The 19,301-nt window shown below is 35.2% G+C and overlaps 1 protein-coding gene across 3 annotated transcripts in view; it reads right to left on the minus strand.

Moving 5' to 3' along the window:
* SLC35A3 (solute carrier family 35 member A3) overlaps nt 1–19,252 on the minus strand; it is a 29,177-nt gene extending 9,925 nt beyond the window's left edge. Inside the window, exons 1-5 of one of the 3 annotated variants that reach the window (XM_011368458.2) lie at nt 19,122–19,252; nt 6,284–6,488; nt 2,056–2,210; nt 1,857–1,979; nt 73–244 (exon numbers count right to left, since the gene is read on the minus strand). In XM_011368458.2, coding sequence (XP_011366760.1) covers nt 73–244; nt 1,857–1,979; nt 2,056–2,210; nt 6,284–6,470 — 637 coding nt within the window. In that variant the 5' untranslated portion in view covers nt 6,471–6,488; nt 19,122–19,252. Of the gene's footprint in view, nt 1–72; nt 245–1,856; nt 1,980–2,055; nt 2,211–6,283; nt 6,491–18,927 lie in introns of all 3 variants that reach the window. The other 2 variants (XM_011368449.2, XM_023536323.1) reach the window with 2 other exon arrangements.
* Nucleotides 19,253–19,301: the final 49 nt, after the last annotated feature.

Genomic DNA, 19,301 nt, shown 5'->3' on the forward strand with positions numbered 1-19,301 from the left:
ATATACAGAAATCGTTAAATATAAAAATATAATCACTTTAAAAAATAACATTAGAAAATATTTTATATTTACCAAGTTGAATATTTCTTATCCACACCGATTGTTTGGTTTCTTTTAAAATTTTCTCAAAGTAAACTCCAGCAAAGCCACTTGAAAAACATGCTGTGAGAACTGCCATGAGGCCTACAAATTGAGAGCCAGCCGAAAGTTCCTTAGAATCAAGCTCTTGGGAATCTGAGGGCCACTGAACAAAAAGAAAAACAAAATTGAAGTTTAACAACTATAATATTATGCGAACTGCATATTTAGAGCCCACTCTAAGACCTAAAGATAAAAATGCAACCAATACCATTCTTGGATATTCCAGAGGAGAGCTTTTGAAAGACAACCCTGGAATTGTTTTATTTTTTCCCCCACAGTGATATTACTTTTACAACTTATAATTTCAAAAAAAAACCCTAAAAATTATAGAGATTGAATAAATGCACAGGTACACAAAACAGCCTCTATAAGCACTTCAGCTGTAGAAATTCAGAGTGTGAAGTATGGAGCAGCAAAAATGGGTCTGGAGCTGTTGGTGCATCATAGAAGGGCCTTATGGGAGGGATCATGCTAACCATTTGGGGCTTTACTCTGCATATCAGTGTTCCTGGCACCAGTTATTTGCCTATTGTCATGTTTTTTGTTAAAAATCTGTGTTCCACCTGAATGATTACTTGATATTTTAATTTTAAATATCTCACTTTTTAAAATGCAATAGCTACTTTAGCTTATTTTAAGTAATATCGATGAAAATATGGGTTTGATATGCCAGTTATATTTTTTCACACCCATTTAAAATAAATATTAAAAATATTTATTCACGATATATATACTATACACTGGGGGAAGTGATGGAGGGCTGTTTGCTGAATGGCAGGAAATTGACATGATTGGATTTGTTTTTAGATAGACCACAATGGTGACTACATGGAGGCTGAATTAGGGGGGATGGGTAAGACTGTGGTAAAAGATCATGTGAGAAACAAAGAAGGCATGAACTGGGGAAGGACAGAATAGAGACAGAGAAGACAGAATCAAGAAGTTTTAGACAGCAAAATCGGTAAGGTCTTAGTAACTGATTGAATGTACAGGCAGAAGAAAGAGACTAGGACAACTAATAGGCTGAGTAAAAATGACTGGAAAAAATAGAAACAAGTACAGGTTAGATGAGGAAAAGGTAAAGTTTAGTTTTGAATATGTTGAATTTATAATGTCTATTGAAAAACCAAACAAAGATGTGCAACAGGCTTTTAGATATACAAATCTGGAACTATAGGTGAGGACCAGAGCTGCTGACACAGTCTAAGGAGCCATTGGCATAAAGTGTTAATGCAAACCTCAAGAATGGGTGAAATCTCCAACAATAAGGACATAATTTAAGAGAAATTACAAGCCTATCAGCAACCCAATATCTAAAAGGAGTATTGAGGAAGACAACTCCAAGAAGGAAACCGATAAGGAATCATTAAAAAGATGGAAGAAGAACCAGGAAACAATAGTATCAGGAAAGCTGACAGAAGAAGGGAGTGATTAATAATCTCAGATGTTCCAGATATCCAGTAAAAATCAGCTTTGTTTTATATGCAGTGTCATATTTCCCCAACTTGATCGTTCATTTCTTTATGTCAGATACTTTAATTAATATGTATTTTTTATATCGGTTACAATACCTTGCTCGAAGAAAGCCCTCAAAAAATCTGTCATTTGTGAGAATAAGCATGTTTCAATAAATAATAGAGCCATATTTTCCATGCGCAATAAATAAGGTTTTGAAACTGTGATAAAAATAAGGTATACTTATTTTGAATAGTTACCTGTACAAAAGCAACTCCTGTCATCAAAATTACTAGGGAGAGCCACTGGTACACACCTAATTTTTTACTAAGCATAGACACAGAAAATAGTGCCGTCGTAAGAATTTTCAACTGATATGTGACCTGAAAAAGAAAACGGCTAATATTATTGCTTGTTGGCTCGTTTCTTAAAAGACTACTAGAAATGTATTTTAAGTACCTGATAAGTAGCTGCATCTAGATTTGACAATGCCACATAGAGTAAATTATTCTGAAGAGTGTATATCCCTGATGGAATAGCAAGTTTAAGTGTTTCCATAGGTTTATTAAGAATTTCATCATGTAGTGTTCGATTCAGTGCTCTTAGACTACATTCTAGAAAAAACAGGAAATGGGCAAAATCAGTAATTAAGTAACTTTGAATAAGTTACATACCCTCTCTCAAGGCCTCAGTTTTCTCAGCTGTCAAAAAAGGAAAATCGGCTACATGTTAAGATACTTTAGGTCTAAAATATAGTTTTAATAGTGCTAATTTTTCAAAAGTTAAGTATTGGTATATTAAGAAGAGCATTATCCTTGTATTCTTTCATTGTTAAATACAATCAAATTGATTATATATATACGTATTTACATATATACAATAAGTATTTAAAACCAAAAGCTCAAAGTGTTAATTTGTCAACCAAGTATCCTTATAGCAACATTATAGAAACTGGTATTTTGTGCATTCTATTTTGTTATCGGCCATTCATGCCAATTAATAATTGTGAAGACTTTCATTATAAAAAGAAAATAAATCAGTTAAAGAGTGAATTTGGCTGCAAACAACGGAAAACCCATCCAACCTGGCCCAACCCCATAGGGATTTGTCTTGAATACGAATCCAAGTACAAAGCTGCTATAACAGCTCAGTGATCACATCAAGGACCTTCTCACACACACACACACACACACACTTTTTACCTTCATGCTTTTCATCTACCGTCTACATGACTGTTGCAATAAGGTCACTAAATAATTGTTTCACCTCTGGTTCTTGTTTTAGGCAGCAAGAAGAGGGGAAAGCAGTGGCCTAGAAGGCATCTTCTTTCCTCTCATGTTGCATAGCTAACCCGTGCTGCAAGGGAGCTGGGAAATTGAGTTTTTCCTTTTATGTCCTCCACATTAGAAACAAGAAAGGGAGGAAGGTGTTGGAAATGGACTTTGAGCTAACCAACCTACAGTATCCATCATAAAAAATGTCCAAAAATCTTAGATATACATTAACCCCTAAAGAAAGGAGCATTCTACCACTTCACCAACAATGATATTTTAACAATGATTTTCTCTTCTATCATAAACCTTGAAAACTTGGATTCTGAAAACTTTTTAAAATGAAAATATTTTTAAAGAGTGCTATCTGATATTAATCCTTTCCTTACTCTAAGGAATAGTAAAAAATTATGTAACTAAAATAAAATTACCTAAAGATTTTTTTCTTAGTTTTAGCAGAAGAAAATCTAAAATATTATTAGTTCATTTAAAAATGTTGTAATTAAATTTTTAAATAACCAATGCTATCACATAATTTTCTTACCATCAGTTTAGGGAAGGTCTTGTTTCATGTTCCTGCCAATTCCTGGTATCATTAGATTTATCTTTGCCAAGCTGAGGGTAGTATAATTGAGTCTTGTTGGTTTTAATCTGATTTCTCTAATTGCTATGAGGGTGAGCATCTTTTTATATATTTATTGGCTATTCAGGTTTCCTATTCTGTGAATTGCCTATTTATATCTTTTGTCCCCTTTTCTGTTAAGCTGCTAGTCTTTTTCTTATTGAGTTGGAGGAGTTCTTTGTATAATCTGTATTAATTTTGTGTGGTTACATGTGATAAAAATATCTTTTTTCAATCTGTGGCTTGTTTTCGCACTTGATTCGATATACAAACATTTCTCATTTTAATGTACCCAAATTAATTATTTCTTTCCTTCATGGTTTATTTGTATTTTTGTATCTTTTTTGAAATCATTCATGGTACCAAAGTCATAATAAAGTTTTTACTCTTATATTTTAACATGCATACTTAACAAAGTCTAGAGTTAATCGAAATCTCTATCCTCACCTCTGACATCTTGACCAGAAGTTCTCAAGTTTTGTTTTTCTAAATGTCAATTAATCCACCTAGAATTAACTTTTGTGCAGGGTGTTTCTATTTGGTTCGCTGAAAGTTGGTTTTATTGTCTCTCTCAAAGCCAACTACTCGTGTCAAGGATACCTTTAGTTCCACAATACTAAATGAGTGGCTACTTTTTTTATTCATCTAGACTTTAGCAGCAAATACACCATTTTCTCTGCTTTCCTATTACCTTTTCATGTTTTTGTTTTCTTTCCATCTCACTGATAACTCCTTCAGTCTTCTTTTGCTGATTCTTCCTTCTCAATCTGACCTCTAAACGTTGGGAATGTTAGTTTAGAGTAAAGTCAATCCTTGCCTTCAAAGCAATATATAAGCTCACAAATCCTTAGCTCCATATTCACATATTCTATTTTACATCTCGATTTGCTTGCCTTATAGGTATCTCAAATTTAACATGGCCCAAAGAAAAGCCTCAATTTCTCCCAAAATCTGTCTTCCATATATCATTCATTGCAGTACCCATTCATCCAGCAATTTAATCTAAAAACTTAGGAATTATCTTTGACCTGGATTTTCCATTTCCCTGAACTTTATACACCTAATCTACTAGCAAGTCACGTAGCTGTACCTCAAAAAGACACCTCATAATCATTCTCTCTTCTCTAACAACATAGTCTAAGCCACCATCATCTTCTTGCCTGGACTCGTGCAACAGCTTCAAACATGATTTCTTGCACCTCTTCTTGCCAACTCCTTTCCTGTCAATACAGTTATCATATTTTTGTGTGTGTGTGCAAAACAGACCAAATTTTAAACAATTTCTCTTTGCTTCTACAGTGAAATTTGTAGCCTACAAGGCTATCCTGCGTTGTCTTTTCTGAATACCAATTCAATCTCTCTTTGTTCCATTCTCCTTCCAGATTCATATGCTCCAGCCACACTGGCTAATACTTTTTTGATAGTTTCAAAAGTACACCAAATGTACAAACAACCCAATTTAAAAATAGAGAACAGACTTTTCCCTAAAGATATACAAATAGCCAATATGCACATGAAAAGATGCTCAACATCATTAGTCATTAGGGAAATGCAAATCAAAACCACAATGAGATACTACTTCACACTTATTAGAATGGCTATAATTTTAAAAAAAACAAGTGTTGGTGAAGATGTGGAGAAACTGGAACATTGCTGGTGGGAATAAAATGGTGCAGTTGCTATGCAAAAAAAGTTTGGTGGTTCTGCGAAAAGTTAAACATAGAACTGCCTTATGACACAGCATTTCCACTCCAAATTATACACTCAGAAGAAATGAAAGTAAGGACTTGAATGGAGATTTGTACGTCTACTGCAGCATCATTCATTGTTCATTGCAGCCAAAAGATCGAAACAACACAAATGTCCATCAACACATGAACGGATAAAATGTTATATATATAGCTATATACACACACACACACAATGAAATATTATTTAGCCATAAAAAGGAATAAAGTTCTGATACATGTTACAATGTGTATAAATCTTGAAAACATTATACTAAATAAAATATGCCAGACAAAAAGAGAAATATTGTATGATCTAACTTACATGAAATATCTAAAATAGGCCAATTCATAGAGACAGAAAGCAGATCAGAGTTTTCCAAGGGCTGAAGGTAAAGTACCATGGGAGTCACTGACGAATTGTTACAGAGTTTCTGTCTGGGGTGACGAAAAATTTTAGAAATACATAGTGCTGATGGTTGTACAACTTTGTTTATACAATGCCACTGAACTATACTCTTAAAAATGGTTAAAGTGGCAAATTCACATTTGTATTCATGTGTATATGCAACTTCTAAAAATTAATAATGTAATATATCAAAAAAACCATTGAATTTTACACTAAAATCAATGAATTATATAGCGTATAAAGTTTTTTCTTAAAAAAAGAATATCAAATTAGTCACTGCTGGACTAACCAATGCAGAAATAAAAGGCCTTGACTTTAGTAAGTAACTATGACTTCTCTAAATTTCTAACAGTCACAGAATTACAGAGTTTGCACTTATTCTCAAATTATTATAAATGCAAGAAACTATGTTTTAAATATACAGTTTAACCAGAAGACACAAATAATGATATAGATTAAATAAATGCTTTTATTACTAGACTAAAGCTGTCATAATATAAAATGAAAAATATTGAAATGTTCTTTAATACTAGGGCATTAGATAATACAGTCGTGTTCAAGAATGTATAGTTACCTATATTAAATGTGTCATATCTAACACAAAACAAACAAATTGCAATGACAAAATAAATTACAATAACAAAACCTAGATACCTACTGCTGTCTTTGTAGACTAATAAAATGCAGGCCATTATCTTCAAAAGTTCAGCAACAACCACTGCTGTAGAAGATAGATAACGAGGTCCCTCCTCTTTTAAAGTCCTAGAATAACGCATTGTCAGAACCAAACTGGTAGTCTGAAAGACCAAAATTCCCAAGGAAAGGTATTTTAGGTTGGCAGACATTGTTTTATCTTCATCTGCCTGAAAAACAAAATAAACAGGGCAAATAAACAAAATTAGAAAATACGGAAACTAATATAATATAAGCCAATAAGTAATGTCAGGTCCTAGATGAGACGGAGTAAGTACATCCTAATTACAACTATGAACTTTGAACCAAAGACAAAAGCAACTATGAGAAGACTCTGAAAGATGGGGAAAAAAAATAAGACAAACTGGCTAGAGACCTCAGATTCTGAGTTTACGACCCAGCAATAAATTCTCTGGAGACTTTTTTGCCATCTATGTATCTCACCTTGGGTGCTACAGCAGTTTACAACCTGGAACCACCAACAGGTGTAGATCAGCAACAAAAAATGCCCCAAGAGAAATCCACTGTCTCTAACCAAAGGAATAGGGAGACAGCAGCCCGGCTGATGGAACCCTCACAATTGAGTGCTGTGTAATCTGTGGGATGGAGCCTTGCTGACCCTGCACTGAGAGTAGAGGCGGCAGCCCCCCAGCCCTCCCACCAGGAGCTGCAGCCACAAAGACTACAGAGGCAGAGCCGGGTCTATCATTCCTGCCCTAAGAAAGGTGAATGTCAGCAAAGAGGCAGTAGTACCTTCTTCCCTCCCCAGTGACTGTCTACTAAGATAGAATATTTAAGTAAAAACCAAGGTCCTATAACACTCAAAATGTCCATGATACAATCCAAAAATGAATATACTTATCATACCAAAAAACAGTGAAAAAAATCTCAACTAGGATGAGTAAAGACAATCAACCGAAAATAACACAGAATTGACACAGATGTTGGAATTATCAGACAAGAATTTTAAAGAAGCTACCGCAGAAATGCACCAACATCAAGCAGTTATAAACACACTTGAAATACTTTTAGACTTACATATAAGTTGAAAAAATAGTACAAGAGTTCTTAGGTACCCTTCGCCTAGCTTCTCTCAATGATAAAAGCTGCAAAGTTCCTATATTTTCCATAAAGTAATTTAGTATTAACTCTAAGAAACTCATTTTATATATGAAGCTACAAATGAGTTAAAGTAAAAGGATGGAAAAAGACATGTCATGAAAAAAAATAACTATGGGAAAATGGCAGGGGCTATATTAATATCAGGCAAAATAGGTTACATAAGAATTATTTCTAGAACTAAAGAAGGGTATTTCAGAATAAGAGTCAATACCTCACGAAGATACAGCCATTATAAGCATATATATCTTAATAACATAGCTTCGAAATACATAAAGCAGAAACCTGACAGAAAAGAAAAAACAGATAAATCCAGAGCTGTAATATGAGACTTTAACCTAACTTTCTCAGTAATTAAGACAATACACACAAAAAAGTAAGAAAAGTGAAGATCTGAACAACACAACCACCGTTAACTGTTGTAGAATGGAGATGCTCCATTAAGATCCTCCTCCAAGGAAGGGCTTAACACGGAGTGTGTGGTCTCCACCCCAGGTCACATCCTTTGCCTCAAACTGATCTAAAGATTCAATGCAATCCCAAACAAAATCCCTCAGGCTTTTTTGGTAAAAATTGGCAAGCTGATTTTAAAGTTTCTATGGAAATATAAAGGACCTAGACAACCAAAACAATTTTAAAAAGGAAAAACAAAGTCGAAGGGGTTAACCTACTGAAATTCCATACTTACTATATAAGCTCTAGTAATTAAGACTGGTATTGACGTAAAGACAAAACTATAGATCACTGGAACAGAATACAATCCAGTACTAGATCCATACATATTTGGTCAAATGATTTTGCCAAAGTTATCAAAAAGAAAGGATAGTCTTTTCAATAAATAATTCTAGAACAATGAGACATCTATTTTTTTAAAAAAAGAATCTCTACCCTTATCTGCCTCATACCAAATATTAACTAGAAATGGATCACAGACCTGTCATAAAAGCTAAAACTATAAATATTCAAGAAGAAAACATAGGAAGAAAATGTAGCTATAAAGAGATAGGCAAAGATTTCTTAGAATATAAAAAGCACAACCCATAAAAGAAAAATATGGCTAAATTAGACATAATCAAAATTGAAAACTGCTCTTCCAAAGGTACTGTAATATTAACAGAAAGCAAACCACATCATAGGAGAAAATATTTTCCATACATCTTGTATGCAGAATATATACAGAATTCTTACAACACATTAAGCAGAAGACAAACAATCCAATATTAAAAGGGCAGATCTTAATAGACATTTCACCAAAAAAATAAATAAATGAGTGGCTAATAGGCACATGAAAAGGTGTTCAACATCAGAGTCATTAGAAAAATACAAATTAAAACCACAATGAGATATATTATACACCTATTAGAATGGCAAAATCTTAAAAATTGATGCTACCAAGTGTTAAAGAGGATTTAGAGGGGAAAAAAAAAACCCCTCAAACATTGCTAATGGGAATATACAACCACTTTGAAAAATTGTTTGACAGTTTATCAAAATAATAAATAAAAGTCAATCTTTTCATATGACCTAGAAACCTAATCTTAGGCATACCCAAGAGATTTAAAAACATACGTCCACACGATACCTGTATAGAAGCTTTATTTGTAACAGCCAGAAACTGGAAAGAACCCAAATTCCCATTAATGGTGAATAAACATACTGTGGTACATCCATGCAATTGAATGCTATTCCACAATAAAAAATATTGATACACTAAAACATCGATGAATCTCAAAAAAATACAGAGCAAAAAAGTTTAGACAAAAAGGTATATACTACATAATCCATTTACAGTAAATCCTAGAAACGGTAAAACTAATCTGTAGTGACAGATGTAAATTAATGGTTGCCTGTGGTTATGGGCTGGGGGTTGACTGCAAAGGGACAGCAAGGAATTTTTGGTAGCAGTGAAATATTCTATATCTTGACTGTGTGGTGGTTATATGACTGTGTTCATGTATCATAACTCACTGAATTAACTATATATTTAAAATGAATACCTTTTATTGTATATAAATTACAGCTCAAAACTGATTTTAAAAAATTAAAGATTGAGGACATACTAAGTAGCAGCATTCCTTACCAGGCTTTCCTCATTCTGGCTCTGATTTCTTCTGACTGATACCAATGGCATTCTGTTACTCTGTTCTTCACTCCAACTCTATCCTTCCCATGATTCCATCTTCCACCCTAAATTTTATTAATATGAGCCCTGTTTATAATATATCACTTTACAGCTCTCAAAACCAAGCCACCATTTATGCTTCAGATACATGATCCTTTATCTTTCCTTACCTCGTAATTATAATAGTACATAATATATTCAAACAGGTTCAACAATCATTATTTAGTGCCTACATTAGGCTAAGTACCATGGTTACAGAGAGAGGCTATCCACCAAGGCACAAAGTCTAGTTACTAAATTTAGCAATTCCTACCTCCAACTGAATATGCCACAAACACAAACAATACAGCCAGAAATATAAAGTCTTTAATGGTCAAAAATATATACAATAATTGAAAAAAATTATCTTAAGTATTTCATTTGAATTTGAGAGAAAATTTTAATATCTCTTTGTCATATATAGAGAGAGGATCAAGCTTAGAGGAAAGAATACATAGACTTCTTTAGCAACCATTTATGTCACTTTTGTAAATCTGCATTAGAGAGAATCCTAACGTAAAGCATTTTAGAGGTGGAAGAGTTTAGAAATAATCTAGTACAATCTCTTCATTTTAAAAAGGAAGAAAACAGTGAACAGAGAAGTTAGATGATTTGTTCAAGGTGATATAATACTAATTGGAAAGATGAGGTTATATAGTTAAATATCAAGTTCCCTAGCTCCCATTACATGCCACCTGCAGAATTCCATGGTAGCCTTTATCTCTGTATGGAAGGACAGCAAGTTGTCAGCAATCTACATTTGGCAGAGGCATCTGATTCTCCTGGAAAATGTCAATGATTTCAAATCTTTTCAAGGAATGGTTTGTTCATTCTGTGCAGCTAAGACCATAATGTACCTGTTATAAAAGCAATGCTCTAATTTATTTTCAAATTAAAATTTAAAGGTCAGATTCTAAGCCAGAATATAGTATTTTACTATTTTGCTTTTCCATTTCCAAGTATATATGGCATTAATATATTCACCTTGCTAATACAGTTCTTAATTATTAATAAAATTCTTAATAGTCTCTTACAATGTATTTTAAGTCTGTGAGATAATAAAAAATATATATTGTGGTCTCTGCCCTCCTGCTCTTGACACCTTTGTAATTTTCTGGGTGACAGGAGACTTATGTTCTAATGTGGCAACTCTGGATGGGCTACTGGATGGCTCCTAAATGGGGGCTGGTCACAGAAAGAACATGCCATAATTAGAAGCTTGGAATTTTCAGCCCCACCCCTAACTCCATTCTCTTGAGAAAGGAGAAGGGCTGAAAGTGGAGTTAATAATCCAGCATGCCTACTTGATGAAGCCTCCATTAAAATCCCAATAGTATGAGGTTCAGAGAGCTTCCAAGTAGGTAAATACATCCACACTTGGAGGGTGATGCACCCCAACTCCACAAGGACAGAAGCTCCTGCACTCAGGACCCTCACAGACCCCTTGCCCTATGTACCTCTTCTGGCTATTCATCCATACCCTTTGTTATATCCTTTAATGAACTGGTAAACCTAAGTAGGTGTTTCCCTGTGTGCTGAGGTGCTCCAGCAAATTAATCGAACCCAAGGAGGCAGTCGTGGGAATCCTCCATTTGCAACCAAGTTGAAAAGAAGCTGTATGTAACCTGGAGACCTACTACTTGCGACTGGTATCTGAAGTAGGGTGGGAGCAGTCCTGTGGGACTCAACTCAGCTCTTAACCTGTGAGATCTGATGCTATCTTCAGGTTAAATTGAGTTGAATTGTAGGATACCAGCTGGTGTCGTAAGAAATCGCTTGGTGTGGGGAAAAAAACCCCACACATTTGGTGACCAGAAATGTCAGAAGTGAAGTATTCTGTATGAGAGATAAAGGAGACATACAGCAGGGAAGAACTGGGTTGTTTTTCTAATACAAAATTAAAAAGTAAAATCTATGTAAAACAAATGATTATTCATACTAGATCCTGTAAAGAGTTTAATTTACAATTCTGACTGAGGGCAGAATAAACTCAAAATGAAAAAGATCAAAATACTAGTGTTTCTAAGTTTGATTCTGGAGTACAATACAGGTAAAACTAAGTATTTTCACTTAATACAAACCATAAATGCACAGCAAATCCATATATATGAAATTGACCAAAATAATTATGTTCCCCTTCTACAATTTATAAAATTAACCTTGTTTCTTCATTTTAAAGTCTACAATATTTTCCTATTATTGAAAACCAACTTTAAACAATTTCATGTTTAAGATTTAATTTCAGTCCTTCCTACGTTTTTTTCTCTTTATAACTCTCCTTCTTTTACCTTTTTACATATTGCCACTCTTCTGGTTTCCAGAATATTCTTTCACAAAAATTTCCTGTTTAAGAAACTTACATACCAATAACCAATAAGAAACTGTGCTAAGTTCTTTCACGAATGTAGCCGCATTCAATTTACTGCCAAAGTCTTACGAACCAAACAAATTACTGTCCACGTTCCTTTAAGGACTCTGATGACTAAGCTCCCTGAACCCACATGGGTTTAGAGAGGATTGCCAATTTATAGCAGGATCAGAAAAGTCAGAATGTTCCACTTTCACCTTAACAGCTAAGACCTGAAAAATGCACTTGAAGGGAACCAAAATTTTGCCACCTTGAAGCTGCTTTTTGGGATAATGATTTTAAACTGTTTATTAAGAAACAAGCCTCAGAAAGAACCTTTGCCCCTTCTGCACTTTCCTACCCAAGAGATTAAGACAGAGAAAACTGCTTCAGGAAGGAAATCTCAGAATGCTGCTTAGCCTAATTTGAATTAAGTATGGTAAATAAGAGGACATCAGGTGGGAGACTGTTAGCTAGATACCAGAAGAGACCCATTGTTTCTGAGTTGCCCAGCAAGAATTCGCCTGTCGGGTATGTCCCACTCTACCTGAAGAACTTATAAATTGCCCACTCTCACTTCTGAAATCTAATACACCATGCCCCGTCTATTTTCTCCTTTGTCTAAAATGTCTTATATACCCAATGCTGCCTTGCTGTCTTTGGAATTTTCTTGCCTATGTGAATTTCCCATGCGCATGTATTAAAATTTTGATTTTCTTAATCTGTCAATTTGATTATTAACCCAGCTAGAAGAACTTAGAAGATCAGAGGAAAAGTATTATTTTTTTAGCCCCCACACACTCTTCCAGATTGCTAGAGTAAATGACACTATTTCATTCTGATGGCTTTTCTTTGTTTCAGTTTGTTTTTCAAAAATAATATTTATTTATTATAAAAAATAGTATATTCTTAGAAAAATATAGAAATTTAAAACTTTAGTAAAATTTGAACCATAACCCCACCACCTAAAGACATCTAGTGATATTTTCTATCGATTCTGCCACTAATTTTTCTTGTTTCAGCTTTTTGGAAATCCCTAAAGCACAGGTCTTTAGTAGCAAGGAGAAAATAAAGTACCTAAACCATTTTGTATTCTCACAGAAAGTATTTCAACAACCTTTTGGGTTTCTTAGTCTTAAAACACCAAATGTTTAGTCAATGTTTTAAAATGGTAATAAAATTTATAGATTTTAAAAAATGACGAAGTACCTAAGAAATTCTGCAAATCAATTTTCCTCCTATTATGGAAATGAAAGGCTAAATTTCTAACTTACAGTTTTTAAAATGAGTTATATTTACATTTTCTAAATGCTAGTCCTGAAATAACTCTCCAAGTACAGTATAATAATCTACTAAAGGTAAATAAATGACATAATAGAATACATATGAAAACATAAAAGTTCTAAAGTGGTATGCAAATATAAGTTCACATTATACAACAGTCAGAAACTACTACTAGTTTAAAAACAAACCTTTCAAGGTTTTTCGAAGTAAATGAACAGAAAAAGACAACACATAAGGAAATGCTGACCTCAGCTGCAAGTTTCTTTCCATCATCTCCCATGATGCCAAAACTTTAAAACTGCCACCTATAACTGATATACAGAAGAGGCATGAGAAATAAATTAACTAAATATTAAACCATGTTCAGAGCCTACGAAGTGCTGCCATACCACGGTAAACCTACAGAACAAAGGAAGGTTACTTCAGAGATTACTAACAATTTACCTATACAATAAAGGAAGACCAGTCGTACCCTACACAAAATAAACCCAACCATTCATTCCCTATGGCCAAACCATGGGGAACCTATAGAACAAAGGCTAAGACTGATAGCACACCTTTAACGCTGCATACCCATACAATTGAAGGAAAATAGGTAAATAAAGTCTTTAAACGTGATTCACAGAAACTGAGAATGACATATAAACTGAATTCCTCGAACACTAAAGGTCTGTCTCTCTCATTCTGTGTCTCTGAGAGGAGACCACACTGTGGAGGTTATTCCTTCTCTAATAAACTTTCCTTTGTCTCTAACTCTGCCATGCACTTGAATTCTTTCCTGTGCGTGGTCAAGAACCCTCACTCGCTTCTCCCAGTGTAGGACTTGAGTCCCAACTGGGGGGATTCTCCCTGTCCTGCATCATAATTATATGCTTAATAATAACAAATGGCTTTACTTCTGACACCGGCATTTATATATCTTCTTTTCTGACTGTCTCAGAAGTAGATATAGTATTCTCAAAAAGTAGCAACCATACGTTGTAGTTGAAATCCATAATAATCCCGTAGAAATACAAAAATCTTATTTTTTTATAAAAGTGAAATAAATTTGAGTCAAAGTTAATGTATACTATCAGTATAATCATTTTTGTTTCTATGATAGAAATAATAATCTTAAACTAAATTAGTTCACTCCCAAGTGTTTAAAGAAAAGTACATTTCTGTTCCATAACACTTAAAAACTAATTCTATTCTTTACCATTTCTGGTTCCTATTACAGTCTAAGTTAAACAACTTTTCAGTGTTCCTCCTTCCTTTTCTTCCTCAAGGTATCAAGTAACTTTAGATAATTACTTTATGTAAGTTAATTTTTAACTCGTTCTTTCTAATCTACAGAATTTCCATTACTACTTTCAGGCAAAAAAATAGTACTCAAATATTTCTTCAACTACACAAATATGAAACCTATTTACATTTTAATTTTAGATGAAAAATTATTCAGTATTATTGAACTCTTTACACAAAGTCAATGATTTGAAAGACATAATAACCTAAGAAGTATAGCTCTAAGATCCCCTTCAGTGTGTGGTGCCATGTAAAACTGTCTTCCTTCTCACCCTCCCATTTCCCCACCTCTGTGCTTTTCTGCTCTAGTACTTTCTGCTATGATCATTTCCCGCCACTTACAGCCAAAGGCAGAAGTTAAAGGTTTTCTATAAAGAACAGAGAGTAGTGTAAAAGCCAGGTAGGGTCCACAGACATTAATCATTAGTAAAGGTTCAAGACTAAGGAGACTGGAGGCAGAAATAGTAAAGACACCACACAATTCTCCACAACTTGCCATCAATATTTAATACAAACTTACTATAGTCAGGCACTGTGATGAGCACTGGGTACACAATGAATGAGACAAATATCTGTTTCTCTGTGGAGCTTATCCTCTAGCATGGAAGACATGTATTCAAATCATTCAAAAAATAGTCTGGCTAAAAAAATCTGCACAAGATTTGGAAGGCAGAAGTGAAGCAAGAGCCATTGCTCTCAGAAGTCTGTCAGGGTTCAGAATGGTGAAACAGAAACAGAGGTACTGACAGGTTCCAGTTTATCTCCACTCTTCCCTGCTCTAGGTCAGCTCTTCTTCCCAACTGCTGACCCTACTGAGAAGCAATGGGCCCAGCCTCTCCACTGGACTCCTGACTGTGGACATAAAGAGACAGCTGTGCAGAGGTCAGAGGTTTCTACAAATTTTTCTACAAGCACCACTGTGTGGTCCTACTCTGGCTGCAGGATACGGCTGGCTCGTAGATTCCTTTGAAAGCTCTGACTTGTCTACCCATGTCAGTCTTTCAGAAGGGCTTAGTTACTTTCACTAAACTTCCAACACTCTCTTCTTTGACTTTTACTTCCCCTGCTTCTCCCACAATTGTGAAATGTCTTCTTACTATTTTACATCCCTTATTCTGCTTCTCTATTGAACCTAACTGATATAGTTGGTACCAAATGTGGTCCCAGAGTAAAAGTGCCATAACTTTAGAAATCTAGAATCAGTTTTCTGATCTGACTACATTTAGGTCATTAATGTTTTTCATTGGAGTTCATCAAGCCAAGGGAAATATTACTTAAATTATCACCTGTAATCAAGATTGATCAAGTAATGGCTGCCACAAACATTTTACTGGAAATAGGCATAAAATAGTTTTCATTGTTTCCTTTAAGTCAGTTAGGAAACTTGGATTAACAAAATAATGAACCTGAGGCCCAAATTCACAGTCCAAGGTCCAAGGACAGAAATCAAAAGCTTCTATGACTGTTGCCCTAAAACAACTTACCTTGTTTAGGTGCAAAGCCAACATTTCTTAACCCAAATCCACAGCCTGATACTGTGGTAGACTGAAATAAAAAGCCAATTGAGTTTACAATTTTGCAGGGTCTCAGGATCCTATATTCTATATATTTTTACATCTCTATATCCTGGCACATGACCAGACATAAAAATATGCTTGAGGATTATAGTAGGCTGAATAATGGTCTTGAAAAATATCATGTCCTAATCCCTAAAACCTATACATGTTATCTTATTTGGAATAGGGGATTTTGCAGGTGAAATTCACTTAAGGATCTTGAGATGGAAATATTATCCTGGATTAGCTAAATGAGCCCCAAATGCCAACACAAGTGTCCTTATAAGAAATAGAAGGGGAAAATACAGATACACAAGAAGAGAGGGCAATGTGAAGATGGAGCAGAGAGAGAATTGAAGATGCTGGTCTTGAAGACCGGAGTAATGTACCCGCACAAACTAAGTGTGGTGGCCACCAGCACTGGAAGAGGAAAGAAAAAGATTCTTCCCTAGAGGCTCCAGAAGAAGCATGGCCCCGCTGACACTCTGATATCAGCGTAGTGATACTGATTTGGATTTCTGGCTTCCAGAACTCTGGGAGAATATTTAGGATACAATAGCTTTTTAGAGGTTAAAATCTAATGTTAAGCTACCAATTCATATTGATCTGCAATGAAGGGAACCAAAATTTTGCTACGCTGAAGCTGCTTTAGGAGATATAGATTTTAAGGTGGTTATTAGGAAAAAAAGATTCAGAAAGCACCTTTGACCCTCACCTCTTTCTTGTCCAAGAGAATCAGACACAGAAACCTGCTTCAGGAAGGAATCTTAGAATGCTGCCTTGGCCTAATGTAAATTAAGAATAGTAAATAAGAGGACATAAGGCTGGTGCCTATTAGCTAGAAACACCCTGAGCCATTGTTTGAGTTGCCACGCAAGAATGTTCCTGCCACGTATGGCGCACTCTTCTTCAACTAGCTGTAAATTGCTCTCTCTCACTTCTGAAATCCAACACTCCTACCATGCTTTTCTCCTTTGTCCAAAAATGTCTTATATCACACTTATGTGAATTCTCTGAGAGCATAAATTAAAATTTTGATTTTCTTCTCTTAGCTGACTCTGTTGATTTTATTATTAGCTCAACTAGAAGAACTTAGAACGTGAGAGGAAAAGTATTTGTCCCCAGAGAAGTATACATGTTAATAAACTTCTGTTTATTTTTCTCATTCATCCATCTTTTATTATAGGAGTCCCAGCAAAGAACTCAAAAGAGTAGAGAGAAAATTATTTTTCCTCCCCTATAGGGGTGATAATAACTAGATTTATTACTAGTATTAAATGAATTACTAAAACATGGAACAGAAAAGCACTTTCAAATATAAGATTATTAATTATTGAAAATCTGAAATAAGGTTACTCTACAACATAAGATTTATCCTTGCCTCTAGGAGTGCTACAAGAGTTTGATTATTTCATTATAGGATTTAATGTAGCAATTATTTATTAAGAGTCTAATATATCTAATACTGTGTTCATGTACTAAAGTGCTAAACAAATTTAAAAGATACAGTTACAAGCTTTAAAAAGCTTACATTCTAGTAATGATAAATTTCTCAAATAACCATAGTACAATGGAAATGTACTATGTATGTAATGTAACAAGTATCATAAGATTTATAAAGCCCTAACTCACAAGAGAAAAAGAATGTTTTGGACTAATGGTAGGCTTCGGAAAGCTTCTTAAGAAGGAGGTGGCATTAAAGAGTAAGAATTCTTACAAAGATGGTAAGGAAGTCAATTATTCCTTGCAAGAAGAAAGGATGTAAGCAAAGACCAAGGCAGGCAGGTGTAGAGCATGGTCAGAAATTATATTTCAAAATAATTACTCCAGTTTGGCTACAAATTAGGATATGTGAGATAAAATAATTTTTTTAAAAAAGAGGGGGATGTAGAAAAAGGCAAAGGAGGGGTCAAATATACATGACAGATGGAAATTTGACTTTGGGTGGTGAACACACAACACAATATACAGATGCTGTATTACAGATTTGTACACTTTAAACCTATATAATTTTAACTAACGTCACCCCAATAAATTTAATAAAGTTAAAATTTTTTTAAAGAGACATACTGGTCTGATTGGAACCATGGAGAGCTCCAAATTTCGAAGAGTTTTAAATGACACGCGAAGTAATTTTAAATTTATTCTGGAGCCAATAGTCACTGAATATTTCTAAGGAAAGAGTGGCCAAAAAATGCATAAGACCTCTGGCTTTAAAAAGCAGTATGGAGGTTGGGTGACTGGAAGCGGGGGACCGGCTGAGTCTAGTTTGGAAGCCATTGCTATTGTGCTAATAAGAAGAGGGAAGAGCCAGATGTAACACAGAGGTAGTGGGAATGAGAAATGGAAGAACTAACTTTGAGTTGCTGAAGCAGAATCAATATTTAGAAGGAAAGTTAGGACGAGAAATGTAAATTGAGAAGTAATTTCCTTAAAGGAAATAACCTGAGTTTACCAGTGAAAGTGAATAAGAGCACCGAGTGAGAAAGTGTACCAAATTTCATCCTTACCAAAGGTGAATACTGATCCCCAAAACAAAAACCTTTCCTCTGGTTCCATTTTCAAATACTGCATGTAATCGAACATAATAAAAGTCAGAGTTCTACTACAAAGTAATGAAATGTAAGTGGTTTAGTAAGCAAGACCATTGCTACATTTAATGTTCTTTAATTCCTTTGAACCAGCATTCGGGAGAGGTGTTCAGTTGCTTTAAACAAATATGTTAATTAAAACCCTCCCTTTCTCAACACACAGAACCCTCCCGCAACACAGACACACCTACCCCTGGTTCTGACAGGGATCCCACCTGGCCTCGGACCGCCCTTTCTCCGTACTGGCCTCAACAAGGCCAGCCTTACCATTTCTTGAAGTCCCTGCGGCTTCTCGAGCGCGGGTGTCAGTCTGGTGGATCCGCGCCACCGAGAGTGAGAGAGAGAGCGCGCGCGCTCAAGGGAGGTTCCCTAAGGAATGACCGCCCGCCTAGGCCACCGCACTTCGCTCGGCACCTCCGAGGTGCCAGGCACACCCTGCCGTATTCATTCGCATGACACACCCCTTTTCTCGGGCCCTTTTTCCTCCTCCACCCAGCACATTCCACACGTCGTCCCTCGGAGTCCCAACGTGTCACTTCATTCGCTCCCACCCCTCCTCAGCGAGGCTTTCAGGTCTCCGGCACCGTCCTGGTCAGGCAGACGGACTTGGCATCAGTCTCTCCAATCGGAGCGTCTCGGCC

Source organism: Pteropus vampyrus, unplaced genomic scaffold (genome assembly GCF_000151845.1).
Source record: "Pteropus vampyrus isolate Shadow unplaced genomic scaffold, Pvam_2.0 Scaffold6, whole genome shotgun sequence".
Taxonomy (NCBI): domain Eukaryota; kingdom Metazoa; phylum Chordata; class Mammalia; order Chiroptera; family Pteropodidae; genus Pteropus; species Pteropus vampyrus.